A 12,068-nucleotide genomic window follows, 5' to 3' on the forward strand; every position below is an offset into this window, starting at 1 on the left:
TTCTCTTGGGCAGGTACATTTCAGAACTACTATTAAGTCAGACCTTGTAATATAAAATAACTATTTTCAGATACAATACACACTGGCCTCTTCAGTTATGGTACTATAACATTAGCTGACGACCCCAACGTCAATTAACAGAAATTAAAATCAGTATGATTGATGTTGAAGCCATTTTGAAGTCATTAATATGATACAAATAGCTAAGCAGCCACCTCCTTTTAAACTGAGTAGTTAACGTCAAATCTGCTGATGAATTTCCGTGTAGCCTGTGCTGAGCAGCTGTGAGCTGAGCAGCAGGCTGTCTGTTGTCTCTGAGCTGTCTGACCCAGAGAGACTTGCTCACTCCATGTAAGGAACACACGAAGCCGAGGGCTCATCTCTCGCGAGGAACGACGCCGTTATCGGAATCTCTACAAACAACACGAGAATTCATCATTCACACGGTAATATAACCCAATCTTACACGGGTGCATGTGTCGTGTGCCAGCTGTGGGGGACAGAAGCTGTATCGAAATTATATTTTATAGTTATTTCATCTAACAGTTTTGGATTCTTGGCACTATATTTTGGCGGCCTTTAGGCCCAACTAGCATGCTAACCACCACGCTAGCTTAAACAGCAACTCCTTTGCATCAGCTTTAACGTTAGCGCGCAAGCTTGCAAATCCGATTTCATAGCGCCAGCTAACGTTAGCTTTTTCTGCTCATGCTAGGTTAGTTAACCAATACAAAATGGATCGTTAAGCCGAAATGCAGTTTAAATAGTGTTAGCTAGGACACATTCAATGGAATTTCATTGGTTTGTTTTATTTTTTCAATACTTTGTCATGAAACCCTTAGCCAGGCTAGCAAGACTAGCTACCAACGCTGTGGGATAGACTGTGACAGCAGCTTAGAGGGTAACATTTGCTATCCTGAGTTTTGCTCAACAGTTATAACGTTGCCCTAAGCTACCCTTATTCCTCAAACTAATAGTCTAACGTTAGATAATATCACCCATCACTAAATTAAATGCTAGCTTTTACATGCTGTTTTTCTAGTTGCATTTGTCATCATCGATATTGATATGACGTGATAAATCCTTTATTCATATATTTATATTAAATAGAGCCTCGCCCATGAATGTAAAACTAGAGGAATTGACGCAGATGAGGTCGCAAAACACCCTTTCCCCCCCTCACACTTAAGTTACTGATAACGTTACACTTCCTGTGTTTGCATCTTGGAGATGAGACCTGCCCCTGTACATAGGCCATGAAAATACATCCAATGTATTTCTGTTTGATTGAGTGAAAAAGCACCTTTACATTTATGAATTAAACAATAAAGAAAGGATTTTTCTTAATATAAAAATATATGGGCTTTGAGTTGTGTCCAGAAAGCCCATGTAATTTTAAACAGTCATTGTAAGTGCATTATTCCATGAGGCGGCTGCTCCTGCATTCATTAGTATTGTCTTAAAAAGAATAAATCATGGATGCATATTTTTATAATGACTTCTTCCATTTTTTTAGAAGGTGTAGAGTTAACCTTTAACTCTTTTGCTTTAAATGTGTTTTTTGTCAAAGGATGCAAATTAATTCAGACATATCCATGTAGACTTAACTGCATAACAATCACAAAAGACAGTGAACTTTGTTTGATGAAGCCCACATAAGAAATGTATGATCATAACCAAATAAAATGTTTTATTAAATTACAACACAGGTACACAAAAGTATAGTGTTACTGGCAAATTTAAAAGACACATAGCAGTGGTAGCATAATTTATTAATTAGAAAAGCAGCACACAAGACTAACACAGAGGCCTGACAATATTTTGCATTACATATAGCACAAAAATTTTTCATCGGCTCGACAGACAGATGATCAAAGTGATAGGAAAGAATTGTTAAATATGTGGGCACTGTGGTTTGTGTAATAACCTTATTTCTTAGGTTGGTCTCAGGAAAGTTGGAAGTATATTTCATTTCAATCATTCACTAGCCATAGCCTTGTCTACCAGTTTCCCCTTTCCCTCTTGTGTTTTGTTTGCAATCCGTTGTAGCGTTTAGTAATTGTAGCTGTATTGTTAATAATAAATGTGTTTGTAACTAAAAGTGAAGTTTGTGGTGTTTTCATGTGCTTGCATCTCAGTCTTTTAACCGTAAAAGACTTATATTTTTGCAAAATCATAATTAAGATTAATAACATTCATAATTCTAATTGACCTCTCTTGTGTGGCAATCAAGAAGGACTATTTCCCTATTATTATACATATAATGTGAGTTATAGTGCTGGACAAATACTTTCATGCACAATAATAATTCATGATTCCCCCTGAAAATCATGACACTATTTGAGTGCACAAATTCCTGCAGCCATTTGTACATGCCATTAAATGCCATTTTTCAATTTATAGAGGTCATATCTTCTATATCTTGTGACATTATTAGTGTAGTTGCTAAATAGGTCATTTTTACTTCTTGTTCACAAATATCTAATTCCTGTAAGAAGCAAGTGAAAGGCAGTTCAGTTTGACAAACTAGTCAAAGTGTATTACCTCCAGTAATCCAGAGACAGCTACAGCCACAGCAGAGAGATATTTTGCCCTGATAGTAGCATGCTAGTAAAGAAATATTTTTCTGTCTTGTTGAGTTAACCAAGTTTTCCTATTATCTTATTTCAGCTGTGAACAATGTCTGAGCAAGAGTTGGATGAAATTGTGCAAATAACAGTGGAGGACTTTAACCAGGATGACCGTACAGGTAAGATTCCCGTGAAGCAATATGAAAACATGATTTTTCTATCAGATCTAATGCATGTATAGCGAATAGCTGGATATCAATCTTCTCTCCTCTCCTCTCCTCTCCTCCAGTAATGGTTAGGTTCCATATTAGGCAAGTGCAGCACTATCAAACGTTGACATTAATCACCAGCAATTTTACTAATATAACTGAAGTTTAAATTAGGCGAAATGTGTGCTGTGCAACTGTATTATGTAAAATCTATATAATAAATCCACTATATCCTATTGGGACTTGGATACCATTGCCTTGGATTAGAGCAGAAATACAAGTTCAATCCGGACATCCCAGTGAAATCTAATAAGATGTTGTGTTGTTTTCATGGTGTCTCTGTATTTGATTCATGGCAGACATGCTGGACAATCATGAAGATGATGAAGAAAGGCCTCCGAAGAAAAAGAGGAAATTAAGCAACAGCCAGGAGAATAACAACAACCAAGACATATCTTTTATTAAGGTACTTAAGATCTGTATAATGAACATCATCCAAAGCCCATTTATTTTTTATATGTTTTGTAATTAGTGGTCATAACTTACACATATATATCTGATTCTCTGTCTTTCCAGAACATGTTGGTCTCATTCAGTGCATCAATCAGCCAGCGATTGGAGGGAATTGAGACAAAGTTACTGGCTCTGGATGCTACTTGCAAAGCCCTTGGACGCAAACTGGACAGCATGGTGCCCTGTGCCAAGAGTCCTATCCAGGTCCCTATGGTTGCAGGGTCACCTCAGGGGGCCACTCAAACTTGGAACAAAGTGCGGTGGTAAGCTACAAGTGTTTGCCCAAAAGCACAGTTTGCACCAATCAAACATTGGATATTAATAAACATTTTCAGGCCAAAGTAGGTGTTGTATTTTCTTATGCTGAGAAATTGTCCTTGAAATCTTTTTGCAAAGCTGTATTGTGATTACAGGAGCTAGCAGAACCACATTACTCACTGCAAGCTTATTTCAGACTGTGCAAAGCATGCATACATGAGAATGTGGTTTTCATGACCAATGTGTTCACTAATGTGTTTTGAACTTCTCCCTCAGTGTTGTTCCACAAACAAATGTTATAGTGAGCAGTGAACCTCCAAAGGCCACTAGCCAAGAAGACACTCCACTGGAGAATCTGCTCAGCAAGTGAGTGGCTCACATTCACACTACATGCCTTGTGTGGACTGAAGTCAGAAATTTGCAAATCCTTCCTAACACAGAGCCTCATAAACAATGTTTGATCTGTATGTGTGTTAGACATACTGCACTACAAGTTTGTGTTTCTTTGTAGCACGGTGGCCAAGAGGCGACAGAACACAATCCTGGTAAAGGTGCCGGGCCCTGAGGAGAGTCAGGAGGAACAGGAGAGTGGCTCGGAGGCCAGTGACTCTGTGTCCAATGGTGGCCATTCAAGCAACGCGCAAAATGGCCAAAATGTCACGCTCATCACACTCAACTCAGAGGGTATGACTTCACACTGTTGATACAGACATGGAAGCACACATATGTATGTTATTGCTCTTGTTTCCCTTTAGTCTGTAAGTAGAACGTAAGTAGTAATTGATTACTAGTGTAGTTACCTTAAATTTTGTTTAGATCTCCAAACAAATGTTTTTGATTGTTTTGTTAAAATAGGACCTACAAACGGGTGACAAATTAAAGGAAAAACCAACATAAGGAGCTTCAGTGCACCTTGGCATTGATTCTACAATCCTCTGAACTCTTCTGGAGGGATGAACACCATTCTTCCAGAAGATATTCCTTCATTTGGTGTTTTGAGGATGGTGGTGGAGAACGGTGTCTAAAAAGTCAGTCCAAAATCTCCCATAGGTGTTCATTTGGGTTTAGATCTGGTGAACCTGGAGATCATAGCATATCATTCACATCATTTTCATACTCATCAAGCCATTCAGTGACCCCTCGTGTCCTGTGGATGGGGGCAATGTCATCCTGGGAGACCACTCCCATCAGGATAGAAATGTTTCATCATAGGATAAAGGTGATCACTCAGAACAACTTTGTATTGATTTGCAGTGACCCTTCCCTCTAAAGGGACAAGCGGACCCAAACCAGGCCAGCAAAATGCCCCCCACAGCATAACAGAGCCACCAGATCCCCTCACTGTAGGGGTCAAGCATTACTTTAATTTGTCACCTGTAATTAATGTGGCTAATGTAACACTTTCAGGTGGTCTGCATATTCAGTGGAAAGCAGAGTGTTACATTTTCATGTCCCTGTGAATTTGTTTCAGACTGTTATTGATGAAGTATGATTGGTCATTCATGTTTTCAGTAGCTTCGCCCAGTGGTTTTACTAAGCTTGAGGGAGAATAGTTCACCTCTAAATGTGCAAACCTAAACTAAGTCCATACTGTTTTAATATTTGCTGTGATTGTTGGTTGGGTTGTTTTCAGTGGGCTTGGGACATTTTTGGTTATCTTCAAAGGCAAACTATTGTTCATTTATTTGCTGCTTGTGGGTTACCATGATAGAACTGTATTAGTCAGCATTAGCTAGATGTTACCATGTGTTGTTCAGAGTAGTGTGTCTCACGCTTTGCTTGTGTGTTTGTTTGTGTGGTGGACTTAACAGCTTACATACGCTGTGAGCAAACAGCCAAACCACATATTCTGCTTTTTAATATCTTTAATAATAACACAGTTTTCCCCATAATTCAGCCACTTCTCCTTTACTGCCACATGGGTGTGCTATTGTACTACATGAATTATCTCTGTGGCACTGTACCAGTGTAGTATTTGTCAACCTGGGAATCAATTCAAGTGCATTTTATAGAGTGGATATATTTTGTTTTTCTTCAGTGAAGGAAGGTTAGTTAGAATTTTGTTAATGTCCCAGAAGTCAGTATTATTAACTGAAAGAGAGCTGTGTTTGAATTACTGTTCCTCCCTTTTTCTCCAGATGATTACCCAGGGGGCACTTGGTTGGGAGATGAGAACAACCCAGAGATGCGAGTTCGGTGCCCAGTGTCGCCTGCTGACATGCTCCATATCACTACAAACTGCCGCACAGCAGAGAAAATGGCACTGACACTGTTGGACTACCTGTTCCATCGGGAGGTCCAGGCCATGTCAAACCTCTCTGGACAGGGCAAACATGGCAAAAAGCAGCTGGATCCGCTCATGATCTATGGCATTCGCTGTGAGTACTCCAGAGCTGACATCATAACCATCTACTATTGATGACCATATCAGTTAAATGCCACCTGTTTTACTTTGGTGGACGTACACCTGGTGGTAAATATTCTTTAATGACAAGCCAGTTTACAAAAAGAAGCTTTTTTTTGTACCAGCTACCAGCACTGACACACACCCTCAAGGCTTTGAAGTGAATCCAACAAAAATATCCCTAAAAGCAACATGCAGGTGTTACTACATTTTGCTGTTTTGCTACTCCAACATATCTTCATGTCAAGTGTTTCTGAATTTCTGAGTCTGAACTTGCCAGTGTGTGATGACTTAATTGGCAAAATGACCCACTAGTCACTGCCAAGGCAGCATCTAGTAACCACAGTTTATCTCATGATGATTATATGATTTCTGCATATCTGAAATTATCCCAATAAATTTCACTCAGCCGGGGTTTAAATCCTTGCCCCCTTACAGCAATGAATGAACTCTCGGAGACCTTCCCACATTTCATCCCCATGCCTTTACAAAGCAGCATCGAATTGAACACAGAAATAGACTGCAGTCTGTATTCCAAAAGCGGGTTACAACAACATGCATTCATCATTGCACTCAAGCGTTCGTGTTCAACACATTTTTATAACATACCAGGCTCTAAATGACAAGCACATGTCTGGTAGAAAGATCTAGCTAGCTAGCTAGCTAATGTAAAGAGTGGCTCTGTTAGCTGTAGCCTGTCCTTCAGAGTGCCCCTTGCAGGAGGTTTTACTTTCTTACCTGTATTCCCTCTCAGCAGTGTGGGTGTGTGCAGTTATGTAGATTTGACCTAACATAGAGGTATGCAGGTGCTGGAACAGGGCCAGGTGACTTTTGGGTGACTCATTCTGCCTGCTTAAAAAAATAAAAAGAATGAAGGAGCACCTGCTTTGCGTGCCTGTACACGACCCATCAGGTGTGAAAGAGCTGCCATACGCTGCCATCTGACTATCCACAGATACCCCTCAGCTTGCCCTCTGTCTCGTTTTCTAGCCTCAGGCTTGAGCTGTTTTGTTAATTTATGTGGAAATGAGCTGTCAAGCGGCTCACCACCTTTAAACAGATCATAACACTGAGGTATATAGTCACCAGTACACCTGCATCCAGTCTCACCTGCACATATCTTTACTGTGGGAGGGATGAGGGACAGTCACAGGCCTGTGTTGAGACTGCTTGTCAAAGAGGGTTGAGGAGAAGTAAACAGAATCAGGACAGTTGTTTCCTGTAACTGTTTCAAGTGATGAAGTGGCCCTATTGCAAACACCTTGTTCTATAGCCAATCAGGCAGCTTAATGATGTGCAGTCTGTCTGTTCTAGTGCATTAGTCTGTTCCTTTGTTTTGCTGTGACAAAGCTGGGATTAAATCTCTTCTTATTTCTGTATCTGCAAGTATTATTGCAAAGTCTGTATGAACGCTATAGTTCTATTCTGACGTTGTAATGAGTTAAGGATTAAGCATATCAACAAGCCTACTGCATACATATTTTATGCAAAGACGCAACCTTCAAATTTAATTATGAAACAATATTCCTCCTGTAAAATGTGCAACCCACCGTGTCAGCCTGTGATACTCTTGCTAGTAGGCTGTATTATTCTAGCTGCTTGCATTGATGCTGAAGTTTCCTTCAAATGTAGGTTTGTTTAGTGGGGTTTATGTCATCAGGAGCTTGTCATGTTAAAATATTGTACCTTCTGAAAGTATACACTACCTCTTTGTTTCCTCACTGAAGCTGAAAGCAGACTAGTTGGTTTCCTGCAGTACTGAAACAGAGAGGAGGAGGTGAGGTAAAGGACAAAGTAGGGCTGTTAAAATTGGCCAAAAATGACGTTTGAGTATTCCTTCTAACAAGAATAAGTCAAAAACCCAGTATATGGCTGGATCGTGCATGGGTGTGGAAAATTGTGGCTGATTTGTTAAAGGGATAGTCAGTGGTAGTGTCTTCCTGGAAATTAAATGTTCATCTGGAGGCTGTGGCGTAAATTATAAATGAAAGTTTTGACAGCATTTTGGGTGCAAATTCAGGAGGTTCATCTCCGCCCAGTTACTGCAAGTGCAGCTACACTAAACTGATATAACAACATAACATGAGTCTCATGTTTTACGTGCAAGACTCATATTTTAATGCTGTTGTTAATCGTTTGTGATGTGAAAACGTCAAAAGAAATAAAAAGTTTGTGTCCTGGTGTTTAGTTCAGTTATAAAATCCAAATGTACCGCGGAATGTTTTAATGACTGCTCACTTGTATGCTTTATAACAGGGTGCAACATACTCTGAAGTTTCATAGTAATCTACTGACAGGCTCCACTTCACTTCAGCTATCGACAGCCTATCTGCTGTTTCTGAAAAACACACTCTCCTTTCTCCGCCTGCCAAACCCAACAAGATTTCTAACCAATGAACAGAGTGACAGCTCCCACGCGGCTTTTGTTGATAACATTTTGGTTCACTTGAAATTTTGCTGTGTGAAACCAAACCAAACCAAAGGGAAAACGCACAACTCATCCACTGATTCAGATCAAGTAAACAGGTGTGAAAACACCCTTAGATTGCTTGGAGTGCAACTCCCTCTCTGTGCGGCCAAGTTGGGTTGTGAACTCTGCCGTCATTACCACACCGTTGTTGAATTATTTGCTTGTTTCAGCTTGAGCTACATTCCATTTTCAATCAATGAAAGTGACGTTTGACTCCTGTCCATCATGCAGTGCATTAAGTGCAGTGGCCCAGGCCCATGGGAGAACTCGCAGGGCAGACAGCTGCGGTAGTTCTGCTTTTTTTACAACTCAATTACGTAATCTAATTTAGTATATTCGTTGACAGCCCTAGGACAAAGCATATCTGGGGCAGCATGACATATCAAAATAGTGAAATTAAGATATTATGGCGATATGATACACTGATTAATGACTAGGCCAACAAGATTTGATTATGCATTTGATTATACCATTGACCATGACCTCCATGTCTCTGCAGGCCACTTGTTCCACAAATTTGGCATCACGGAGTCAGACTGGTACCGCATCAAGCAAAGCATCGACTCCAAATGTCGTACTGCCTGGAGACGCAAGCAGCGTGGTCAGAGTCTGGCTGTCAAGAGCTTCTCCAAACGGACACCTCGCAGTTCAGTCACAGGTGAAGTACAGATTATTATCGGAGTCATCTCCTGCATTAACGCATGTAGTTGTCTGTTGTGTTCTCCATTGCTGAATAACTTTCTGTGCCTAATGACCGTGGCGCATGCTACCTAGGATGTTGTGTGTGTGTGTGTGTGTGTGTGTGTGTGTGTGTGTGTGTGTGTGTGTGTGTGTGTGTGTGATGTTTTTGTCTATGTGGAGATACATTGTGTGAACATAATAACTCTAGAAAAGATGAATAATTAATCTTTAGTGCAGTTTTCTGCATTAGTATACATACTAAAGACAACTTATTCTCTTGAAACTACTGTAAATGCTTTTAGATATGAGATATTAATACTACCTATTACAGTTGAAGTCGGAAGTTTACATACACTTTAGCCAAATACATTGACACTCAGTTTTTCATAATTCCTGACATTTAGTCCTAGTAAACATTCCTTGTCTTAGGCCAGTTATTATCACTACTTTATTTTAAGATTGTGAAATGTCAGAAGAATAGTAGAGAGAATGATTTATTTCAGCTTTTATGTCTTTCATCACATTCCCAGTGGGTCAGAGGTTTGCATACACTTAGTCAGTACTTGGTAGCATTGCCTTTAAATTGTTCAACTGGGGTCAAACGTTTCGGGTAACCTTCCACAAGCTTCTCACAATAATTTGCTGGAATTTTGGCCCATTCCTCCTGACAGGCCTGGTGTAACTGAATCAGGTTTGTAGGGCTCCTTGCTCGCACACGCTTTTCAGTTCTGCCCACAAATTTTCTATTGAACTTAGGTCAGGGGTTTGTGATGGCCACTCCAATACCTTGGCTTTGTTGTCCTGAAGCCTTTTTGCAACAACGTTAGAAGTATGCTTGGGGTCATTGTCCATTTGGAAGACCCTTTTGCGACCAAGCTTTAACTTCCTGGCTGATGTCTTGAGATGTTGCTTCAATATATCCACATAATTGTCCTTCCTCATGATGCAATCTATTTTGTGAAGTGCACCAGTCCATCCTGGAGCAAAGCACCCCCACAACATGATGCTGCCACTCCCATGCTTCATGGTTTGGATGGTGTTCTTCAGCTTGCAAGCCTTCCTCTTTTTCCTCCAAACATAATGATGGTCATTATGACCAAACTATTTTTTTTCATCAGACCAGAGGACATTTCTCCAAAAAGTAAGATCTTTGCCCCCATGTGTAGTTGCCAACTGTAGTCTGGCTTTTTTACGGCGGTTTTGGAGCAGTGGCTTCTTCCTTGCTGAGCGGCCTTTCAGGTTATTTTGACATAGGACTTGTTTTACTGTGGATATAGATACTTTTGTACCTGTTTCCTCCAGCATCTTCACAAGGTCCTTTGCTGTTGTTCTGGGATTGATTTGCACTTTTCGCACCAAAGTATCTCATCTCCAGGATTCAGACCATGTCTCCTTCCTGAGTGGTATGATGGCTGTGTGGTCCCATGGTGTTTATACTTGCGTACTATTGTTTGCACAGATGAACATAGTATCTTCAGGCGTTTGGAAATTGCTCCCAAGGATGAACCAGACTTGTAGAGATCCACAATGTTTTTTAAATTTTATTTTCCCATGATGTTTGTAAACAATTGCTGGAAAAATCATCTCATGCACAAAGTAGATGTCCTAAGCAACTTGCCAAAATAATAGTTTGTTAACATGAAATCTGTGGATTGGGTAAAAAAATGACACTATAATCACACTTCAACCTAAGTGTGTAAACTTCCGACTTCAGCTGTATACATGTTATGTGACTGGAGTGATTTCCAACAAATTAAACACTAGATTGTGTTTAAAAGATCTAAATCAAGTCAATTTTTAAGCTTATTAATCGCTCTTGTCTTTTGAATGTTGAAATGAGTCAGAACATTAATATTTATCTCTATGGCCAGAGAAAACTGATACCTACCAGGCACCGCTCTCATAACTCCTTATCAGCTGATAACGTTGCCACGTTTCTGTGGTTGTTTTCAGCTGTTTTCTAGTTTTTAGTTGTATGAGTCAACTACAGACCCTATAAAGAGATATCTGCTGCTCATTCTTTTGCTTAAGGGCCAGTGACACCACCGCTGATTTTCAGTTTCTCTTGGTTTCATTGGAGCAGCATGTGACATCACTTTGCTCCAAGTTATGAAGGTCATTCACTCCGTGCTGTCGGAACAAATTTCACATTTGTTTAGCTTTGAGTTATGAATGTGAACTGGTGCTCAACCACTATGAAAGGAATGTATGTAAGTGCTTATTTTCTGCATGAATTAAGTTCTGAACTCAAAAACTCTGAAAGCCAAAACATTCTCATGGTTTTGCCCAAAGTTGAATACGGGTAGTTACCCATAAGTAAAGTCATTTCTATAAAACATAACTGGTACTCCACCTAAAGGCTTTCCACTAGTATTACTCATGTGCAAATTGATTTGGTGCAAATTTTGGGTTGGTTAATCATGGCATGACTGGTGAACTAGTCCGTTGCATCGTTTACATGCACCTTTATCTCATTAGTTGGCTATATTGCACCAAATGATGGATGACAAAAGTTTCCTTTTTTATCTTTCAGTTCCTCTTATATTACTTTTATGAAAGAAAATGACTGTACGCAAGTACAACAAACAACAGTGCACACTCAGATGCATCCTCACTTATTTCATAGGCTATGTGAAAGCTATTTCAAGACCTGAGCCTAAATGCAGATAGTGTGTATTGGTGCAGATGGTTCTAATCTGCACACAATGCCTGCTGTCCTTCCCTCCCTGTGAGCCATCACCTCTCACCTCTGACCAAGGAAAGTAAGACTGCAGGGGAAACCCAAATATCCTGTGAGCACACACTAGGGGTTTATTGTCAGGCCCTGCCTTTTCAGGCCACACACACCCCAGAGTGTACAACACAAACACTAGTTCAGATGGTGCATGTACAAACATGCAAAGACACACACCAAACAATCATTCCCTCTTTAATCAGATTATATCTTAATGGACTGGAAAGAG

General features: G+C 40.1%; 1 protein-coding gene across 2 annotated transcripts in view; it reads left to right on the plus strand.

The window, feature by feature from the left end:
- The first annotated feature begins 267 nt into the window (after window positions 1-267).
- banp (BTG3 associated nuclear protein) overlaps window positions 268-12,068 on the plus strand; it is a 40,708-nt gene continuing 28,907 nt past the window's right edge. The window contains exons 1-8 of one of the 2 annotated variants that reach the window (XM_067589381.1): window positions 268-446; window positions 2,671-2,749; window positions 3,139-3,245; window positions 3,356-3,555; window positions 3,827-3,916; window positions 4,062-4,234; window positions 5,689-5,928; window positions 8,924-9,082. In XM_067589381.1, the coding sequence (XP_067445482.1) occupies window positions 2,680-2,749; window positions 3,139-3,245; window positions 3,356-3,555; window positions 3,827-3,916; window positions 4,062-4,234; window positions 5,689-5,928; window positions 8,924-9,082 (1,039 nt within the window). In that variant the 5' untranslated portion in view covers window positions 268-446; window positions 2,671-2,679. Of the gene's footprint in view, window positions 447-479; window positions 716-2,670; window positions 2,750-3,138; window positions 3,246-3,355; window positions 3,556-3,826; window positions 3,917-4,061; window positions 4,235-5,688; window positions 5,929-8,923; window positions 9,083-12,068 lie in introns of those variants that run through there. The other variant, XM_067589382.1, reaches the window with a different exon arrangement.

This window comes from Thunnus thynnus, chromosome 5 (genome assembly GCF_963924715.1).
Source record: "Thunnus thynnus chromosome 5, fThuThy2.1, whole genome shotgun sequence".
Taxonomy (NCBI): domain Eukaryota; kingdom Metazoa; phylum Chordata; class Actinopteri; order Scombriformes; family Scombridae; genus Thunnus; species Thunnus thynnus.